Source organism: Hyla sarda, chromosome 2, assembly GCF_029499605.1.
Source record: "Hyla sarda isolate aHylSar1 chromosome 2, aHylSar1.hap1, whole genome shotgun sequence".
Classification (NCBI taxonomy): Eukaryota; Metazoa; Chordata; class Amphibia; order Anura; family Hylidae; genus Hyla; species Hyla sarda.
Window position 1 is genome coordinate 428,593,473 of NC_079190.1, and position 23,408 is coordinate 428,616,880.

The window sequence follows — 23,408 nt, forward strand, 5'->3', positions numbered from 1 at the left end:
TATCCACTGCCACTTGTTCAAAATTTACAGATGTGACTGGTAGGGGCACTAGGGGAACACGAGTAACATCCCTAGACTTACCCACCCTCTGGCAGACACAACAGGATCTACAGTAATTTGCAACAGCATACCTGCCAGTAGAAATACCTGCCAGTAGAAATTGTGTGCCAACCTGGACTTTGTCTTGGCCACTCCCAAATGTCCTGCCAGGGGGGGGGGGGGGGTCTCATGGGCTAACCTCAGCAGCTCTTTTCTGTACTGCCTAGGAACTAGCCCTTGCATGCCTTTGGAAAGGGATGCCCAGTACAAGATATTTTTCCCAATATACCTATTGCCCGTCTGTGTCAGCACCTGGCTGTTCGGCACGTTGTCTCAGCCCTTCAAGGGAAGGGTCACTGCGCAGAGCTTCCCGGAAATGCTCATTGCCCTCCCCCCATCTCGTGGCATCAGGGAGCACATTTCCCTCAGGTGAACTAGCATCTCCACCTTCCTCTGCTTTGGCTTGCAAGTCACACAGCTTGCCTCTTGCATCACCATCCTCCCTTCTTTTAACAGCAGCAGCCTGGGCACACTGCTGACATGTTACCACTGCCACCATTGGTATGCCTCCCTGGGGTTTACCTTCCACTCCCTCAATCCCAAACATAGCAATGTTACAGGCATCATAAACAGGCCCATCACTCCTTTCCTTCTCCTCCTCCTCAGCCATCTTATTCTCACAGGATTGGGACATGCCACTCACTTCTGGTCCCTCATCCTTACATGTCACCAGGGGCACACAAACCCCTCTTCCTAGCCCATCTCCACTAGGCTTGGGCATTGGTAATTCATTGTCATCACTTTTTACAATACACCCCATTTCACTTTTGAAAAACATCACTAGTTTAGTCACAGGTAAACATTTATCAATCCCCTCCACTCCCTCCCAGTTATCACATTTCACAGTGTTTCCGTAAATCTCGCACAATACCTCAGAATGAACTGGGCTCTTTCCTAGCCCATCTGGTGTGCAGGTAGTTCCCCAGCAGAACATTAACAGGGATGTCCTCAGAGACCCCCACCTCCCGCAAACCTTTGCCTGTGCCCCAATCAAGGTACACACGAGCCATGGGAACAGCAGACTGCACACCTCCAATTCCTTTTAAAGCCATGGTTCTTCAAGGGATGATGTCCACTGTATACACCACTTCAGGCCGCACCAAGGTAAATGAGGCTCCAGAATCTCGTAAACCCACTTTCACCCGGTCACTCACAGTTACACTCTGCAGGTTATCCCTTCTTTCCTCCACTGCTCCGGACACCAGAAGACACCAGAAGGCTGTGTGTCCTCCAGCTGCCGGTGAATAATTCTTTTAGTTGGGGCAAGTGGCACTCAGGTGCCCAATCTTATTGCATCTGTAACATCGGCGGGTTTCCCCTTGAAACAATGTGGCTCCTGTTGCTTTGGTGCTGAAGGCAAGAATTTCCCGGCTGGCCTGGTGGTGCTCTGTGGTTGTGTAGCTCCCCTCCAGGTACTTGCTCCAGCTTGTACAGATCCACACTTTGCTGTTGATGCCTGGTTATTAGCAAAGTCATCCCCTAGTTCTGCTGCTTCTGCTGCTGTGTTTGGCTTGCGGTCCAAAATCTAGTCTCTGGCTTCAAAGCTCCCTATTTGGAGAAACTGATCCAGGACCATCAAGTCCTCCAGGGCCTCATAAGTAGTGACTTGTAGGCCCTCAGTCCATTGCCTGCATGCAGTCCTTAGCTGACTGGTATACTCAGTGCACCTTTCTGTGGCTCTTTGTTACAAAGTCCGAAACTTTTTCTAATAAGCCTCTGGAGTCAGATAAAAATTTTTTAGCAGAGCAAATTTTATTGCCTCATAGTCCTGGTCATTTTCAGAGGGAAGAGACGCAAACACATGAAGAGCTTTCCCTCGCAGCCGTGGGGTTAGAGATCTTCCCCACTGTTCCTTAGGTAGATGGAACTGCCGGCAAACCTTTTCAAATCACCTCAGGAACACATCCAGATCACCATCTTTCTCCAACATGGGGAAATGTTCCAAGCAAGGTTTGTGGTCGCCTTGATCATGCACATCACTGGGTGCAGATAAAGCATCCCCTATCAGCCTCAGAACCTCCAATTTATGCCTCCACTGGGCCTCTATTTCTGCCTCCTCTCTCTCATCGGCTCGGTCCTATGCCTCTCTCTCTGTGGCTCCAGCCTCTCTTTCTGCAGTTTGGTACTGGAGAAGCAGTTGGAGTTTAATATTAGCATCCATATTCCCAGGGTGTTGTAAGGCAGTCCGCATATAAGAGTCCAAGGCCTCATGTGGAGTACTGTCCTGATGGGGAGTAATGTTGTATTCCCCAGGAGATATCAGTCCTTGGAGGGCAGTTCCAGCTGTAGGATTTTATCTCATGTCACTCAGCTCTTCGGCACGGGCATCATACTCCACAAGATCAGCAATAAGTTGTTGCTTGTTCTTTCCCACAGTAGGGATGCCCTTTTCTTGGCACATTAGTTCCAGTGCAGGCTTGGACTGTTTGCGATATGCCTCCATATTTCCGAGAGGAAACAGAGAAGGTAAAACAGGAGATGGGCAGAACTGTCTTGCAGTTTTCTTTTGTTTGTCTTTAAACCAGAACTGAGTTCTGCCTTTGGAATTTGGACACAAGAATATGTATGCAATTTCTTTTAGTGCTAATATAAGATTTCCTTACAGGTAAAATCCAGCAAGCACTAAAAATCTCTAAATATATCCCTATGCTGCCATCAGTTGTCACGATCACACCCTATTGGTCCAGCCAAGATGTTAGAGAGAGTGTTATGATGCAAGGGTTAAAGCTGCAAGACCTCGGAGTATCCACTACTAGTCTCAGCAAGTCACCAAATTAACCCTTTGATAAATGTGTTTTACCAGAGCTTCCTTCAGAAAGGTGAGCTCCTATATATATATATAGAGATCATAGACCAAAGCTGGTAAATTAAACATTTAATCTAAAAAAAGGTATCACAGTGCTACATATAAAATAAACAAATGACATACAGGTACAAAAATATATAAAAGAGTTCAGCAAGACTAGTTTAGAAAACAAAAATGAAGTCCTTAAAGCATAATGGCATAGCAGTCCTTGCGAGTGAGTCTCCAGCTGCTTCTTAGTGTCTTGTGCAATGTTTGCCACAGGCTTGAACCAAGGTTTGTGTCCAGCCTCTCAGTTTTATAGTGGCTTTTCTGGAGGGAAATCTCCATTCCCCCCTCCCCTCTGACCCACCAGGTGGGGGCATCTCTCTTCCAGGTCCATAACATGAGAAAAGTATGAATGGCCGGCACAGTTCCACAGTGCTTAATGCACACACCCCACAATAACACCATGGCCAGCCATGTGTGAAGCAAACAATATCCCAACACAGGACTGTGCTCAATCCCAGTAGAAATAGCTCACATCCAAGTAGCATAGAAGAGTCAGGAGGCACTTACCACACTATACTGTGTGAACAGGAACTTCTTTATTGCATGGAGCAGTTACAACTTAAAAACGGGCAGACAAGGATGCACAACACCAGTATAACTATTTCATGCCAAAAGCTATGTAGCTAATGGCGTGAAATAGCCATAACTTCCTCCGGTGTTTGGCGTCCTTGTCAGCCCTTTTTTAAGTTGTAACCGCACCATGCAATAAAGAAGTTCCCGTTCACACAGTATACCATGGTGAGTGCCTCCTGACTATTCTCTTCCAGGTCCCTTATCTCAGTTTGATTTTATGATGGGACCAGAGTGCCTGACTTTAAACTGGAATACACAAAAACAAAGGATACACAGTCTGAGTGAACCCTCACCCAGGTCTTGAATTATACATTATACACAAATACAATAATAATGCACATGTATGATTCCATAATCAGGCCCTGGACCTGACACTCCTTATTTGTAAATGTGTGAACACTGTCCTGGAAATGGCATAAACCTTGGAAATATTATATTTTAAATTATTGTATTACCAAAATATTTGGCAGCAGTTGCTTCTGCAACAGTACCGATGAACCTGACTTTCTGGGTATAATATGCAACTTACTCCCATTCACATAAGTAAGGCTGGGAGAACTTAAGAACTTTAGGCTGCATAGGATTTTGCAACAGTGTAACAGAATTCTGTTTTCGCTTTGTCCGTATTGTAGCTGGATTAATGTTGCAGATCCCCATAATGTTGGACATGCACATTCAAGCATGTACAAATCAGTTCATGTGTTATATTATTCATGATCAATAATTTTATGAGCATTGGAGAGACCCTGAGATTGTCTGTAAACCATTGGGGTGCAGAGAAAGCAACTACATTCAAAATCAAAGATTTCACACCAGCTCGTTGCTAGTGTAAAAATCACAGAAATGGTTGTAATTTATTCATTTTTTTTTTTTTTTTTTGTGACAACAAAAAATAAAAAATACATTGGGGAGGGGGGGCAAAATTGGCAATTTTTGCGCAAAAAAACAAAAGTCGCACGTAATTGAACTCTCACATATTTTAATATTTTCAAAGCAGCACAAGAGACCTTTGAAAATGTGAGGAGAAAAAAAAGGTGTGATTAACATCGCTGGAACAGAAATTACAGTAGTTTTTTAATATTTCCCCCCACTGACTGTACAACAGAACAGAAGATCAAGGTGAGCAGCAGACTGGAAAACATCTTTGCATCACACAGAACAAAAGGACCTTGATGATCAATCCCAGAGTCAGTAGTGATGGTAACATAAAAAAGCCCAGGACAGCAGATGATTGGAGAGACACCCATGTATTTTGGCACTGCCAAAGCTGCGCCCAGTTAAGAGAGGAGAAGATCTTCACAGAAGAGGAGCAGCAGCTGCCTCGGAGCAGAGTCAAAGTGCTACAAAGAAGGGGCAGCAGTAACTAGAACCCCAGCACTGTACACCCAAAGGAGTTTAAGGAAAGTTGTGACTGTAGCAGGAACACCATAGGGACAGGCACATGTGAGTGAGCCATTACATTGTACAACCTTTTGCTTCTTTAAGGTTGTTTGTCCATGTTTTTGACTGTCTTTTAACTTTTTTGCTATTTGGTCAATTATTAGGTTCTGCTGAATATGTTGTCAAAATTAAATTTTTTTTATTTAATTTTTTTAAATTGAAATGAGTCAGGTTAAAAGTGAAACATTCTTGACATAAGAAAACTTGGCAAAGTGGACCTTTTAACAATTATCTAGTGGTCTTCAAAGGAAATAATGGAAAGAGTGGCGAATATTCTGAAGAGGGTTATTTAAAAAAAAAAAAAAAAAAGAATACCATCTTAAAACAATATATACATGCAGATGTAGAATAGTTTAATGGTTGTATTATCACTAGGGTAGAGGTCCTGTGCTTTACAAGGTAAACCTTTTGCATGATCCCAACTAAGGGCACATTCATTACACGTCAGTGAACGTATTTCATATCAATAATGGTATGTCAATGAAACCTATATACACAGTAGATTTCTGCATGCCCTTATCAAACAGTACCAGGTTGACTTGTATGTATCCTGAGAGTTGCTGCATGAACCAATCACAAGAATGGAGTTGCAAAACCAAAGAGGTAATTTTACTTGAGCAAAGCATCATAAAAATATGAGTAGACTTATAGGCTATACATGCTCCACTGGGAATTCTGGGAAAGAGAATATGCAAAGCAGAACCCTGAAACCACATTTTGGGGGGTAGCTTTCCCTTCAAGTCAGTGTCTGAATCCTTTAAGAAGCCTTAGAACGTGACTGTAGAATTAATAAGCCAAGCCATCAACTCCCCAAAAGGAAAAGCTACATCTGAAGACAGCAGTTTAAAGGGGTACTCCGCTCCCCAGCGTCCAGAACATTTAACTCCGCCCCCTTGTTACATCACATCATGCCCCCATAACGTCACGCACCGCCCCCTCAATGTAAGTCTATGGGAGGGGGCGTGTCAGCCGTCATGCCCCCTTCCCATAGACTTGCATTGAGGGGGCAGGACGTGACATCACGAGGGGGCAGGGCGACCACGGAAGCCCACACCCAGCATTCGGAACTAAATGTTCCGCACGCTAGGGAGGAGAGTACCTCTAAAAAAAGTTTTTTTGCCCTGATCAGTAAAGAGAAGGCTGCTGGCTGGCTGGGGCCATTAGAGGCATTAAAGTAATACGATGATCACAAATCACAGCTCTGCCCTACATAGAGCTGAGATAAACAAAAATCAAGCCAAAAAGAGCCAAAAAGCCATCATTGATAAAAATAAGCAGGCCATAAACAGGTCAAAAGTAAAATAATTACACTTCCTATGTAGACTTCAAAAGATGCACCTTAAAGAGGCCAGGGTACTCCTGGGAGGGTAGACCATACACCTCATGTTCTTCTCCATTCAGGTTTACACCTAGGAAGGTAGGGAAGGTTTCCAGGAGTCCAGATGTTCCAGGAGTCTTTTCTTTCCAATAACATACATTAATCCTCAGTGTCTGGGAAAGGATAATGAAATAAAGGACATGAAGCACTGGCATGCGATAACAGAACTGTCATAAAGATTATAAGTAATCCATACTATGCATGATTTAATATAGGCAGCTAAATACCTGCAGTCTAAATTACTCATATGCATACACTGCTGTCATGTAACTGCATTACCCTATGCTACTTAGCATAACATAATAACCATGCATGTAGCACAGCCTAAATAATTCACGATATCACATGGTAATAAGGAAAAGGCTTTCTCTTACAGTCATTGTTAGAACAAAATACTTAATAGGGGCAGAAAACATGGTATGATGCATGTAAGTGAAAGCTCTTGTGAACGTCTGCGCTGTACTCATAAGACAATAAGAAGAAGTGCGCTGTGTTAGAGGAAATAATTCTTGGCTTTAAATCTTGGCTTTAAATAACTAGTTATTGTGCAATTCAGCCGGATGCCTATAGACTGAGCTGATCATGTCCAGTCCTTGTTACAATCTCCCTTACCACTTGTTTGCTGGTAACCTCCATGTTACATAATACACCTGGACAAGTTCCTTAAAGGGGTACTCTGCCCCTAGACATCTTATCCCCTATCAAAAGGATAGGGGATAAGATGTCAGATCGCGGGGGTCCCGCTGCTGGGAACCCCCGGGATCTCAGCTGCAGCACTCACCTGTTGCGGCTTCCGGCAGCGTTGGAGGCTCTCATCCTAACGCCACATGACCATGTTGGCGGGAGATCATGACGTCACGACTCCGCCCTGTGTGACGTCACGCCCCGCCCCCTCAATGGAAGTCTATGGGAGGGGGCATGACCGGGGCGGGACCCCCGCGATCTGACATCTTATCCCCTATCCTTTGAATAGGGGATAAGATGTCTAGGGGCGGAGTACCCCTTTAATAAACCTGGATGACAGGATCTGGTGCATACAGCATTGTCTTAGCATTTCAACTATAACTGTGTCTCCACATTTTTGCCTTGACGTCCATATAATAAAGGGAATGTGTCTTAAAAAAAATTACCTATTGTTTAAATCAATTAAAGTTTTAGCAAATTTCGAAATATAACTAAAGGGGCACTCTGGAAAATAAATCAGAAAGTTACACGTAATATAACTGGGGCAGAAAGTTATACAGATTTGTAAATTACTTCTGTTTAAAAATCTTGATCCTTCAGGTACTTATCAGCAGCTGTATGCTCTATAGGAAGTTGTATAGTTATTTCCAGTCTGACCACACTGCTTTCTGCTGCCACCTCTGTCCATGTCAGGAACTGCCCAGAGCAGGAGAGGTTTGCTATGGGGATTTGCTCCTGCAAAGGGCAGTTCCTAACATGGACAGAGGTGTCAGCAGAGAGCACTGTGGCCAGACTGAAAAGTACTACACAACTTCCTCTGCAGTATACAGCAGCTGATAAGTACTGGAAGGAATAAGATTTTCAATAGACAAAATTCACAAATCTGTAATTTTCTGGCACCAATTGATTTTTTTTTCCTTCAGAAAATCTTTTAATAATGTTCCTTCATGACAATTGACTGTGAATTTTCTAGAACAGGGGTTATTTGCCAAGGACCCAGGGTAAAGGTCCACCCTTCTTAATGCTTCCTAGTGCTGAAGACCGAATTCTGAGGGGAAGATGTGTAGCTTACAATTTCGAATTGAGTCCGACACATGTCCAAGAGTTGTGCCTTTCATATTTTCAACCCCTCTAGGACCGCCCTCTGTGATTTTTGTTTTCATTACAACCTTTTTTTTTTTTTTTTTATTACATTTTTATGTTCAACATATTTTTGAGCATTTTTGGTGAAATTTTTTCTAATCTTTAATTCTGCTATCTATATCATAAAAAAGTTCAGAAATCTTGCAGTTTTCATTCTGGCCATGAGGCATAATAAAAAGCTAACACTTCCTCTTCTGTAATGATCACTTTAAAAATAAATGTGAAAGGTCTGCTCGTAGTGGCGGATTTCCCACTGTAGACTCAGTGCCCGTTTGTAGAAAATGCACAGAGGGAAATCCGCCGCTAAGAATGGACACACAGAGTTAACTGGCCGCAGCAGGGAGTTCACTCTTGTGACTGCCATTGGCGCATCTGCAGTGCAAACTGCACTGTGGATGTGCTCCGTGTGACCCTACCCTTACTGGGTATCTATCAACTCTATTAGCTGCAAAGAGCTGTAGACACCATTGGATAACTGTTATTGTAAAAAAAAAATACCTGTACCTTTCTTGGTGTTGATGGCAGTGCCGGATTTTTAAATCCTTTTAATTTCTCAGCCAATTTCTAAGCTGCTCAAGTAGGAAAGTAAGTGTGCCAGGTGGTGGCACTCGAGCAGCTTAGCACTGCCTTCTTGACACTTGGCTGAAAAATAAAAAGGTGATTTTATAAGTTTGGCAACCACCATCAGCTCCAGCAAAGGCCCTGTTTGCTTTTATACAATAATAGTTATCCAACAGCGCCTGCAGCTCTTACAGCTGATGGATTCCCCTTAAAAAAAAACTAGCCGCCAATTGTGCCCTTGCCATGCCTGCCTACCCTGGGGAGGGCTGGGGGTGGGGGGATCATGTCACTATAAGCTGTAGCAGGAATGAACAAAATTAAAAAGCCAAGAATTGTAGCTCCTATAGCGGCATCTTTCAATCAGTAGAAACCACAAGAGATTGCGGGGAGTATGTAAACCAAGTGCTGTCTCCTGAAATTTTGCATGAGAATTCCACACAGAGATTCCACCGCAGCAGAGTCCCATTGATTTTATTGAGATTTTCTACAGCAGATGTCTCTGCTGAGGAAATCCCGAATCCGAAGATGTTTCTGCTATGGAAATCCTGAATCCGAAGTCTGCAGAAAGAATAGACAGAATTGAAAGAATTGATTTGTTTTAGTGATGGGAAGAGCCTATTCCGGGGGCTACAAAATAAATCTGCGTCAGTATTATTAGACTGTAGGAGAAATCTGCTGCACTCTGGAAAGTTTCTTCCCTGTAAGTTGCCTAATAATTGACATTGTGGCGTGTACATGTAAATTGGCCAATCATTTCTCATGTAAGTGTTCTATTGTATAATAGCAGGATGAATCATTTGGAACATTTGCACTGATCTAATGCTTTGACTATTATGACTGCGCGGTTATTCCATTCTTTAATGGTCTATTCACATGTACAGTATTCTGAACAGATTTGATGCACAGGATTTCAAGTCATTCAGTTTACATTGAAATCTGCATCAGAAAATCTTGCGCAACAAATCTGCGCATAAAATCTGCGCGGAATACTGGACGTCTGAATAGACCCTAAAGGGGTATTCTGGGGTTAACTACTCTTAACTATCCTGCCCATTATGAATAATTATGCTAGTTTTACATGTACTTGCTATACCGCTCTGCCGTTGATCGTCTTCTTTTTCTTCATTATATGGTCCCCCCAGGTCCTGATGACGTTCGACTCACAATCCTTTGCGGCTCGAGGCGGCAGCTGGCATTGGAGGCTTGGCTATTTCTTGTATTTCCTCACAAGCCAGCCCCCTGATAACGTCCATCTGTACGTCCTCCTCACGTGCCGGAGTCCCTTGATCTCCACAATCTGTGTAGGGAACGCAGGGAGCGCCGGAACGTCAGGATGTACAGATAGACCGCAAATGTCATCAAGGGGCTGGCTTGTGAGGAAATACAAGAAATAGCCAAGCCCCCGTCTACCAGCTGCCACCTTGAGCCGCAAAGGATTGTGAGACGAACGTCATCAGCACCTGAAAGGAAACGCTAGACCATATAATGAAGAAAAAGAAGACGATCTATGGTAGAGCGATATAGCAAGTAAATGTAAAACTAGCATAATTATTCATAATGGGCAGGATAGTTAAAAGTTAGTTAACCCCGGAATACCCCTTTAATACACTGCCAATAGCTCTCTGTTAAAGCGACATTCTGTTCTTTTGGCAAAGCTTAAAATCCTCTGAATCAAAATAATATTTTAGTGTTCCCCAGTCCCCACACATCATTCAGTCGGCTGTAATTGTTTTATTATCATGGAGCAATTGAATACTATGTATACTCTGTAATGTTCTCTGTAATAAGTGGATGATTTGTGCGCATTAACATGAACAAAGGCTACAGGAGACGATGAGGGAGAAATAATGGAAACTTTCTGATATATAAGGATTCATGTAAATTTTAATGTAAAGTCGTGAAAGCTAAGTACAATGGAATAGTTATTGTCAGGAACTATTGCAAAATGGTGCATAATAATATCATTACCACTCCGATTCCTACCCCAGGCGTTATATGAAACATGAATGTCATATACATTGCTTGGAGGACATGACAGAAGAGTATGAAAGGAATTAAAAGAACATAATAAATTATTCTATCAAGCAGAATGGGTAAACACATTTACGGAAGGTTGTACATTGACAACACAAGGTTGTGCATTGAGCTTCTTTTTGAAAGCAACTACTATATTGTGTCTGTGTCTCCTTCATAGATTGTTATCTGAATAGGCAAAAATGCATTTAGGTAATATAAATTGTTTCTTTTGGGGGACTATGTATGATATATTTTAATGAGTACCTCTCATGAGCTTGATACATTTTTATTTCCTCCTAGTTTACTCCCCCCATCATGTTAAACCACCACTTTATTTTTTAATATTTTTTAGTTTTCTACCTTGATATTGTTCTGCATCTTCTGCTTGGTCTCAGTGAGCACCACAGACTGGGAAGAGGTGTTCCCCAGCCATGCAGGGGAGAACTTCCTCCCTCACTCTGCTACACACAGCTGAGAGCAGTTCAGTGTGAGATGGGCTGTGAGTAGCTAAGACTGCATTCCACCCCGCTCAGCTCTGTACACTGAACTCTATATTGTGTCAGCTCTGCCCAGCAGCTGCGCTAGCCTGGACCCTGGAGGAAACACTGGAACAGTAACTAAACTACTGCCCACATCAGCTTCAGTGCTCCATTGCTTCATTGTTTAAGGGACCTACTGCAATGGCCCAGCCATAGCAGTAGGTCTCGACCCTAGACTGGAGGAGCAGTGTAGCATTGAAGCAGTGGGGGCAGTTTGGCTGGGCTGCTTGGTGCACTATGCCTGCGGGGGCTGCCTACCAATTACTATATATGGGGACATAAAGGAGAGGGGCCTATAATGATATATATATATATATATATATATATATATATATATATATATATATATATATATATATATGGGGCAGTTTAGGGGCCTACAATATATATATATAATCATAAAATTAAATAAGAACTCAACTATCCAGATACATGTCTGTACCTCTTTTATTGTAAAATATTAGCCCAACCATATTTATCCTTAGCACATTAGATCTTTATCCCTGCATGGGATATATATCAGATCGTGGTGGGGATCTGACCTCAGGGGCCCCCGGTGATCTTCAGAACAGAGCTCTAACTCTTTTGTTTTGAATGTATCGGTGCGGACACCATTTGGCTCTCTTCAGCAGCACCATAAACACTACAGCCTGCAAAACAAATGGGCCAGGGGCCCCATTCGTGAGATCATGGGGGTCCATGATCTGAAACTTAACCCCAAAGCTACTTGTCAGGTTACTTTCACCCATTGATGATCTATATTTCTATTTGAACCATTCAGGTTTTAATAAACCCTTATGCAACTTTGTAGTTTCACATAATTGTTACCACCTTATTAGCAGTCAATTCTGGCATATACTGTATGTCACCTGTTAATTAGCACTGCACCACTATATATATATATATATATTTTTTTTTTTTTTTTTTTTTATAATTTTTTTTTTGCATCACCACGTTTATACATGTGCTTACAGAGGTTAGTGATGTTAGAATGCATCTTGTAGGTTGTCAGATACGACACTCATAACATTTGCTAGTCAGTACTCTGACACAGTCTTATATATCCAATACATTTACGAGGGTCTCATATCACTTTATGGGTATGTTCACACTGAGGAATTGGAGAGGAATTTCCACGAGTAATTCTGCTCGCTTTTTCCTCTCCAATTCATTCAGCAGTGAAAATCCCCATAGAGTTGTGCACAGTGGCGTTGCTAGGGTTGGTGTCACCCGGTGCGGTAGAAAATGGTGTCACCCCATACCTACCCCCCCTCCACATAATAAAGTTTTTAGCCTGTTGTGACGGATGCCCCTGGTGTAGCGCATTGTGAAAAATGCCAGTATAATAATTAAACATACCAACTGCCACAGAATGGAAAAGCGCTAAAGAGGTTTTCACCATTTAAAACTACAACTCCCAGAATTACTTAAATGGGTACTCCACTGGAAATTATTTTCTTTTGAATCAACTGGTGCCAGGAAGTTAAGATCTGAATCCTTCAATTAAGTAATTTACAAACCTGTGTAACTTTCTGGCACCAGTTGATTCAAAAGAAAATGTTTTTCAGCTGAGTACCACTTTAAGCAGTGGTAAGGTCATGCTGGGAGTTAAGTTTCACTCATCTTAACTGCAGAACTTACAAGTGACTATAGCTCTGATAGGACATAGAGAGGAGAATACACAATAATATCAGTGACTACAGGTAACGTCTTCTCTATAGTGAGGAGAATACACAATGATATCAGTGATTACAGGTGACGTCTTCTCTATAGTGAGGAGAATACACAATGATATCAGTGATTACAGGCGACGTCTTCTCTATAGTGAGGAGAATACACAATGATATCAGTGACTACAGGTGACGTCTTCTCTATAGTGAGGAGAATACACAATGATATCAGTGACTACAGGTGAAGTCTTCTCTATAGTGAGGAGAATACACAATTACACAATGATATCAGTGACTACAGGTGACGTCTTCTCTATAGTGAGGAGAATACACAATAGTGCTGTCAGCGCTGAGGACCGGGGGGTGTGTGTGCTGTCAGCGCTGAGGACCGGGGGTGGTGGCAGAGTGGTGTCACCCCATCAGCCTGGTGTCACCCGGTGCAGTCCGCACCCCCGCACCCCGGTCACAACCCCACTGGTTGTGCAGAATTTCTGCCCCTCAGTTCACACTGAGGAATTTCCTCAAGCAGAATTCTGACAAGGAAGTCTGTTCCGCTTGAAGAAAGGAAATTCTGCACGAAATCTCTGTGCACATAAAACAGTCTCATATATTCATGTCCAGTACTTGTCCAAAAGTATACTTATATCAGGTACATAACATGATATAAGTATATATATTAACAAAGGTTATTAGTGCAAGTATCTATCTGGTGCACATTGTGTACCCTTCAAGAAGGTTAACATTACACATCCAAAATGTACTGCAGAAGGATAATCTCTGTTTACTAGTTCATGGTGCAAAGGTTAAACAACAAAAGTGCATCAGTGCTTAAGATTAGTGAAGCTGTGTTTTCAAATGTGGTTCTTACTTCATTCCTTATGGTCCAATGCATTTTCTTCAGTCAACACAACATCATTAGGGACCATGTTTTACAGATCAGTCTCAGGGATCTTCCACTGTAATGTGTGTATGGCTCTGGTGATGGCCACCATTAACACCAGCCCAGCAGAAGGTGTTCTAAATTTAACGCGGTTCAGGCTGTGTGATTTGGCACATCTTGCTTAACATTGTAGAAAATGTTTGCTCCCTTATACCACCTCTTGGTTGGTTTACCATAGACCAATATTAGGCAACAAAATGTTGGTGTAATATTAATGTAGTCTGTCACTTCTAAACTTCCCTTAGCCATATTGACTTTTCAAAACTGCCTATTGGGGTGCAAAAAGTATCTAAATATAAAACAAACCTGAAATAGGGCATGTCTGGAAATTTTTGGCACAAATAAGAGAACGTTTATCATTGTCCTTAGAGCCATTTTTTTTTTTGCTTATATTTGGCAAAATAACGCACACACCCCAAAGCCCTTTTTTTTTTGTTTTTGTCACTTTAGGTTGCAAGCAAAAAGCTACAGATGATCTTGCAAAAGTCAATTTCAGTTTTCACTTTGACTAGGTCATGAATTTATTAAAATCAAATGTCGCACAAACAGTCGCAACACCCTTCAAAGCAACGCAAATCTAATCAGCCCGGACCTGGCTTACAAAACTACCTTTGGAGAGCACTTTTTAAAAGTTGCGCAAAAATGTTATCTGAACAATGGATGATAATGGATCACATATATGGAATGTTTGCCATGCACTGTGAGACAATAATATAAATGGTACTTTTAAGTCCACTCTTTTACTAGACAAAAAGGCATAAAAAATATTGTACATGGTGATCAGCAAGTGCTTGGCCAGGAACCCACCAGTTCTAGTGCTGATGTTGCTAAGCACATTGATCATTATACGTCTGGAGCTATGTAACATTCATTATTGATTGAACAATTGTTTAAATATAATTAGCGCATATGGATTTGAAGGAGCTTAATACAAACTATTGTCTGTTTCAGTAATTAGTCTTATTTATGAATACCTAATGCGACTTATGAAGCCATTCTATAATTATCATTATTATATTTATACCTTATTTCTCCTATTAAACCAGCGAACACATACTTAATGATCAACATTAATTGTAAAACCATCTAATAATGTGCAGGGTCATAATTCTACAACCCACACAAAGAACTATATAATGATAATATGTACAAACTGATGTAGCTAATACAGTATCTTTGTATACTGAGTACTTATATTAGTTCTAGGACAATGGTTTTAAAATGTGACCCTCCAGATGTTTTGAAGGAAATCTGTCACCAGTGTCCCCTGCTGCACTAACCTTTCGGTGCAGGTGACACTGATGACAACGGTACTTACCTTGTCCCGTTCCGTGGTGGGGATCTCCGGTAATCTTGCCCGTTAGCTCCAGCTCCAGGCACCCGACTTGGGGCACGGGCAGAGCTTAGTGACGTCACCGCTGCTGCGAGACCCAGCAGCGGCTTGGGGCATGGGCAGAGCTTAGTGACGTCACTGCTGCTGTTCCCTGCTGGTTCCTGCTGCTAGAGAACAGCAGAAGTGACTTCACCAAGTTCTGCCTGTGCCCCAACCCGGGTGCCTGGAGCTGGAGCTGACGGCAAAGATTACCGGAGATCCCCGCCACGGAACGGGACATGGTGTGTACCGTTGTCATCAGGTTAGTGCAGGTGATACTGGTGACAGATTTCCTTTAAAACTTCTACCCCCACCATGCCCGGGCTGCCAATGGCTGTCACTCAATTGCTCTAACATCTTCTGTGGCTTTGGCCCTCCTCCCGTCCTCAACCTCCTTCTCATGCTTTGCTTTCTATACCTGCTCTCCACTTGTTAGATTCCTTAGTGCAGGAGACAATTCTCTCGCAACCACATTCTCCTCTGACCCCCTTGTTTTCTAAGTCTCTATTTCAGCCTAGCTACTAAAGAATTACTTATTGTGACACTGTCGGACCTGTCCCTGTTTTCCCTTAAAAGGGTACTTCGCTGCTAGACATCGTATCCCGCAATCTCCCACAGCACCCGTTGTTCTAAACAAACGCAGGGTTCCTGCGGCTGTGATCATGCCATCGTGGCCGCGATCCTCGTGACGAGGCCGCCATCCTCGTGTTGAAAGACATGCCCCTCCCATAGACATGAATAGAGGGGGCGTGACATCACGAGGGGGGCATGGCCACGATATTCTTTCTGTTTACTCATAAACTATCGATGGCCTGCTCGGCCCATGACAAGCATTTTAAAATTCTCAGTTGGTAGTAAAGGTACCCAACTTGTTTACTCAGAATCTTCCCCTCTGTGCTGGATCTCTGCTGGCTCTGTTAAACCGAACCTGGGATGATGTTGCATGTATGGTGGGGTTGTTCCAAATTGCAGCTGTTTGGAAGGGGGTCTTTGAGACTTACTATACTCTCTGCCACCAACGAGGTACACAACAACCCCAAAGTTGCCCTTCTCTTTATTTTACCTGGCTCTATCAGGGACGGAAAGTAAAACATCTTACAGCGACTTGACAAGTTATCCTGCATCACCTATACCTAGACTCTTTCTGAGGAGATGGCAGACATATGTCGCATGGAGGAAATTTCTGATCTAGCAGGAGTACCAGAAAAGTTTTGTAAGGTGGTTAACTTTCCAGTCATTGCTTGATGTCTGTGCACTGTTCTTTGATTAAAGGGATACTCCATTGACCAGCATTCGGAACATTTAGTTTCGAGCGCTGTGTGCACATTGCGGGCATCGGCCACGCCCCCTTGTGACATCACCCCACGTTCCCTCATTGCAAGTCTATGGGAGGGGACATGGCGGTTTGTTTCTGGTTGTGATTCTTCCAGTGAACACTCTAGGCCTATGATGATGTTAAATGTGCACATATAAGTAAAAAATGGGTTAAATATTGTGAGTGCAGGTAAGTATGTGTGTAAATTTTGTGCATGTAAATAATACACTGCAGATATTACGCAGAACCTGGGTTCGGTCAGAACTTAAGGAAATGTTCACTTATGCATGAAGGAGAACATTGGCCTTTGCTTCGCCCCAAATCTGGTAACATGGCTTTGGTGCCTTATGAGAATAAGAAAAGGAAGAAGGAACACATGGCATTGGCACCAGGTGAGAACAGCAAAAGGAGATAGGAACATATGACATCAGGGTAAGAGGAACACATGACCTCAGTTTGGCCAATTGCCTTGCAAAGCCTTGAAAGTAGGATGAAGGATCACCTGACCGCAGGGAGGCCAACAATGCCTTGTATACAGCTCCCTGTTAAAGGAGATATCCAGTGGTGAAAAACTTATCCCCTATCCTAAGGATAGGGGATAAGTTTCAGATCGCGGGGGTCCGACAGCTGGGGCCCCCTGCGATCTCCTGTACAGGGCCCTGACAGCCCGCAGGAAGGGTGCGTGTTGACCACCACACAAAGCTGTGACTGACACGCCCCCTCAATACATCTCTATGAAAGAGCCGGTGCACTGCCTTTGGCAATCTCCAGCTCTGCCATAGAGTTGTACTGAGGGGGCGTGTCGGCCGCCGCTTTGTGCGGTGGTCAACTCACGCTATCTGGCCAGCAAACCGGGGCTCCATACAGAGAGATCATGGGGGGCCTCAGCGGTCTGACCCCCCACGATCTGTAACTTATCCCCCATCCTTAGGATAGGGGATACGTTTTTCACCACTGGACTACCCCTTTAATTAGGCAGTATAGGGGTGAGTCACATACACCAGAGGCCTATATAAATATTTAGCGGCAGCCAATTTAAGATGAGGAGCTCCAAGGAACAGATCTGTGTGAGGGACAGTGTGTATTTGCAGTGTATTATCTGCAGGTTCTGCATAATATCTGCAGTGTCTTATCTGCAGTGATAGCAGATAGGCCATGTTCACAAGTCCAGAATCTCCATGCATAATTCTGCTGGAGATTCCGGAGCAGCAGAGTCCCATTGATTTCAATGGGATTCTGATGCGCTGTGCACACATCTGGATGTTTCTGGCATGGAAATTCGGTTTTCCATGTCCGCAGAAAGAATGAACCTGTTCATTCTTTCTGCAGACTCCACACAGAATGCATAGCAGTCTATGAGATAGTGAATTCCTGTGCGGTCCTAGCACTGTGCGGACATTCCAGACGTGTGAACATAGCCTTACACAATAACCAAAGCAGTATACAGAAAGCAGCATGACCGTGATAATAATGATGACCATGATGGTGACCAACCTTAGTAGGCAGTAGGGGATGAAGACGGAACCAACCAACCCACTGAAAAGCTAGCAAGCTGTGTGCTTGGATACTGGATAACCCCACTCTTAGACTCTCGTTAGAAAACTAAAATTAGGGATTTTTTTACGCCTTCCGAGAGAGAGGCCAAACTGGATTTTTGTAGAGATAAGCCACGAAGCCAGCTAGCCACAGCTTTTCATCAGCAAACACCTGGATAACTGGGGGCCACCCTCTACATGATGGACTACATGATGACTATGTTTTAACATCCAGTATAACAATCTGACATAAGATGTCACCAAAGGGATATTCACTACCACCTGAACAACCAGGTTGATTTACACCTGAGATATGCCATTTCTCTGCCTGACACCATCAGCCCAGACCCCATGGACTCTTGGGTCACCAGAATAGACCATTGGCCAGAACTTGCCGAGTTTTTCATGGGTGTTCTGTCTTATCCACTGTCCGGTATAACTTAATAGAGAATATTCAGTATGGAAGCTGATGTCGTCACCCCAAAGCAAACTAGATTGTCTGCTAACAACATTAAAAATCTCATGTTTGTTATAACTGGACATGCATCAGTGAGGAATATAAACCCCTGTGTTTGAGACCAACAATTAGATATGCTGCTGTCTACTAGCTACTACTTACTCCAATGACCGCTACTATAGACTTGCTACTACTGCACCACCAGTCCACCACCCCTGCTGTCCACTCGATGCTACTACCACAATCCATTGCTCTACTACTACTGCTAATGAGCCTATGTAGAACCCCTCTCCTGTACCTTTTTTTAGTACTGCTGCTGATGGACCTACTGCTTCCACCACCCCTTCAGCTGCTACTACCAGGCCTACACATCCAGATGATCCCAAAAAAAGCTATTTCTACTTCCCTTTCCAGGATGCCTATCCTATTGCTTCTCCTCAAAATGGGAGAGTTTTTGAATGGATTATAAAAAGTAATTGCTTCTTCACTTACAAGGTTAAAACCTAGGGGCGGAGTACTCATTTCAAATCAGTTCAAAAGTACTTAGATACAATCCTTGATGACCTAGCAGTATTATACAGGGTTTTATGGCTCCTAGACAGTGTTATACATGAGTTTTAAGGTTATTGTTGAGTTCTGAGTTTGCCTCAAGCTTATTTGCACAGAACCAAACATTTTGACAAAATTCTGCAAACCAGCAGAACTAAACAGCAGAACTAAAAAGTTTGCTCATCTACTCAGGACAACTGTATGACCTAACATGTGCAAACAGAGCATAAAATATTTATGTAATATGACATCATTATCTGTGCCACCTATATGATCAAAGTGCTTTGAATCCCTCTAGTAGCAAAGCTGTAGCAAATAAGTACTGTCAGACTGATCTATAATAATCAACCTCTTTAGAAGAAGTTCATAAATTAGGAACACATCTACAGCGTCTTGCTCTTTTAATGGCAACTGGCACCAGTTAAGATAAACGACCCTGTTATTTCTCTATCTAGAGTGTTCATATAAAGGGAAAAATAATCCCTAAAGGTGGTCGGAAATTGACAGGCATACAAAACTTGGGCTTTCTGTTGTTACTTAGCAAGAATCTCAAGGCTGCTGGAAAAGAACCTGGCTGGTAATATAAGCTGTTTGTTGGTAGAGAAGCTTCTAACACATCGCTGTTATATATATTGCCCAAGGGAGAATGACAGTCCCAGAAACCTTTTAAATGCAGTTCTGTTTCAAAGACTCATACTGTAAATCAAATGAAAAGGTAATAAGTAATTCCTCTATTCGGCCACATTGGTTTTATGATAGATGCCAAAATGTTTTAGCAGTGGAACTCTCAGGAAATCTAATTTCTCACCTTCAGAGGTACTTCAAGGCCAAGAAGGCTGAGAACCTTCTGGGCCCAAGGGCCTGCGGTAATGACTAATCTTTCAGCTTCAAAGATACCGGAGGTGGTTGTCACAGTTACCACCTGTCCAGGTTTTATGTGCTTTACCTTTTCCCCATCACGGATTACTCCGCCCATTTTTTGGAACTGTTCCTGCAAGTAAATCAAAGAGTTACTGGTCAATCAAGTTTATGGTAAGATAAAACTTTTTGGATACATTAAAGTGCACCTGTCCTGAGATAAAAAAAAAAAAAAAGAAACAAATCTCCTGGCTTACAATTTAACTGGTACTGATCCTGTCTGTGTGATCAAAGTTAGATTTTCATTCTTTATATGACTCCTAATTTCCTTGTTTATGTTGCTTACACTGCACTCAGTTCACTGAGGAGGAGGAGGGGTTCCCTTGCTTGCCCTCACATCTCATGTAGCAACTTCCTCCCTTGCTCCTCAGAGCTGTCAACTGGCTTCTTTGTGCATCAAAGCTCTGTGACATGCCCCCAGCTCATGGAGAAGCCTGATTGACATGCTGGGAACATGTACAGAGCCCTGCTTGCCCTGCCCACATTTCCTGTATTTTGTCTTTGTACAGCTGCTGGTCGAGACACACAGGCAATAGCTGCAGGGAAAGACAGTGTTCTTGACAGTTGAGGGACCCCTAGTGATAAAACGTATGAAGCATTTTTTCACCGTGAATTATTCACTTTTTTAACCAGTGTACATTACAACTATACATATAATGTTATCTACATTACCGGTATATAAGAGGTTTTTGCTAATGACAGTGCCCATTTAACAAATCCTTGGTCTCCTTCCCCCAAACCTCTATGAACATTTCCAAATATGTGCTTATTGCTGGCTGAGTTGAAAGCAGAGTTAATTTTGACAGAATTTTTTTATTTAGTTTTAGCCATAGTGTTTTGACTAAAACAACATTTAGACTTATTAGTTATATTTTTGTCATCTGAATTGTTTTAGTCTAGTCTCAGCAAGCTAACTGTGATTAGATTTTAGTCAAATAAATCTAAACTTAGGCTAAGTAGAATAAAATGTAATGGTCAAAGTGTAATGCAAATTTTAGATAAATGCTTAAAGGAAAACTGTCAATAAACTCCCCATGCACTAATCAGAGGTACTGGCTGGTAGTGCGAGGGACGCTGATCAATATGCTGCCAACCATGTCCGGATCCGTCCAGCCGTTCGCCTATTATCTTCATTATTCCTGATATGCAAATTATCTTCTAACTGGCATGGGCGGAGTTACATGCCTCCATCTGGCATTGTGATGTCAGCGCTGCTTGTCCGGCTTACCGCCCGGCTTATAAAAATTCATCCCCTCCCGTCACCTCTCCCTCTCCTCCCCGCTCTGGACAGGACTCCACTGCACATGTGCTGCTTCCTTTGTACACCATATTGATCAGCGTCCCCTGAACTACCAGCCAGTACCTCCTTTAAAGGGGTACTACATTGCTATACATCTTATCCCCTATCCAAAGGATAGGGGATAAGATGTCTGATCGGTGGGGTCCCACCACTGGGACCCCCTCAATCTTTGATCAGCATTGGCATTCTAAATGAACGCTGCATTCCAATGGCAATGGTTGTGTAACGTCATGCCACGCTCCCTTGTGAAGTCACACCAAAACCCCTCCATGCATGTCTATGGGAGGGGGCATGACGACCACCATGACTCTTCCCATAGACAGGAATGGAGGGGGTGTGGAGTGATGTCACAATCCACTTATGAGGGGTCTGACTGCTGGGATCCCCCACAATATTCAGAACGGGACCCCGTCTATCCTTGTGTTGTGTTGTCATACCCTGCATGGTCTATCCTTGTGTTGCCATACGCTGCATGAACTGTCTATGGGAGGGCCGGAGATACATGAGCGCTGTACTTATAGAGAATGCATGGAGCGGCGTGGGATAAGGGATACGTTTGAATGTACTGGAGTACCCCTTTAAGTTTTGAACATTGAATCCAAACAAAAAAGATTAGTTCTGATAGGATCTACTCTCAAACCTTCTCTACTTAACATTTTAATCTAGTTTTAGTCCAGTGACTAAAATGTTGAAAGATTTTGGTTAAAGTTTTAGTCATAATAGCCTAGTTGTTATTTAGTTTTAGTCACTACAAAAAGTGTTATTGACTAAAACTATGCCAAAAATGATTAGTCCAGGAAATTAAAGGGGTACAACCCTGGAAAACTTTATTTTATTTTTTTAATCAACTAGTACCAGAAAGTTAAACAGATTTGTAAATTACTTCTATTAAAAAATCGTAATCCTTCCAGTTCTTTTTTGGCTCTGTTTACTACAGAGGAAATGTTTATCTTTTTGGATTTCTCTTATGTCACGACCACAGTGCTCTCTGCTGACCTCTGTTGTTCATTTTAGGAACTGTCCAGAGCAGCATATGTTTTCTATGGGGATTTTCTCCTGCTCTGAACAGTTCCTAAAATGAACAGCAGAGGTCAGCAGAGAGCACTGTGGTCGTGACATAAGAGAAATCCAAAAAGATAAACATTTCCTCTGTAGTATACAGCCCCTAAAAAGTACTGGAAGGATTAAGATGTTTTAATAGAAGTCATTTACAAGTCTGTTTAACTTTCTGGCACCAGTTCCGTACACAAGGCCTTGGGAAATAAAACCTTTAGGTAGGGTCACACACAGCGCATTCGCAGTGTATCTGACACCGAAGATGCGCTGCCGGCAGTCACAGAGCTACGAGCGGACACAGAGCTACAGCCAGCAGGGAGCTCACTCTGCCACCCTTCCGGCAGCGCATCCACAGCATCAAATATGCTGCCCAGGGGCGGACATATCACTTGTTCAGCTGGTTCGGCTGCACAGGGGCCCAGCGTGTTAGGGGGCCCCCCTAGTGGCCAAGGTCACAGCCTGGGCCTCACAGTCTGGGTCCCTGCAGGGCCCCCTGCCAGTACTTCATACTAAATGCTGCAGCAACAGGTCCCGAACCTGTCGCTGACAGCAGTAATTTACCTTTAAACCGGCCGGGCGAGACGGACAGGCAGGGCCGTCATCAGGGGGGTACAACCGGTACCCCAGTAAGGGGCCCGGACCCTCAGGGAGGCCCGACTGGCCCCAACACTCTTTCTTGCGAGTCAGTGAGTGACTGTCACTCACTGACGGTTGGGGGGGGGGGGGGGGGGGAGCCTTACTGTACACTGACTGACTACATCACATTCTTTTTTCTTATGTTCCAGCCCTGTCCTGTCTGTTGCCCAGACTGGCCAGCAGGGGCTGGAGCGAGCGCCGTATGGAGGGCAGCACTCTGTCACTTTATAATGTCAGGGGCTGCAGTTGGTATGAGACAAGCCTGTGTGCGGCTCTCAGTTACCAGCAGGGCCTGATAGTAGTAGCTGGCCAGTGACGTCAGCTCACGTGTCCCTTCTCTTCCTGCCCAGTTCCTGCAATAGAGGAGCGGAGC

The 23,408-nt window shown here is 43.3% G+C and overlaps 1 protein-coding gene across 1 annotated transcript in view; it reads right to left on the reverse strand.

Moving 5' to 3' along the window:
• PIPOX (pipecolic acid and sarcosine oxidase) overlaps positions 1 to 23,408 on the reverse strand; it is a 155,598-nt gene that overhangs the window by 23,507 nt on the left and 108,683 nt on the right. Inside the window, exons 4-5 of the mRNA XM_056559050.1 lie at positions 19,934 to 20,116; positions 6,305 to 6,457 (exon numbers count right to left, since the gene is read on the reverse strand). Of these exons, the coding sequence (XP_056415025.1) occupies positions 6,305 to 6,457; positions 19,934 to 20,116 (336 nt within the window). The remainder of the gene's footprint in view (positions 1 to 6,304; positions 6,458 to 19,933; positions 20,117 to 23,408) is intronic.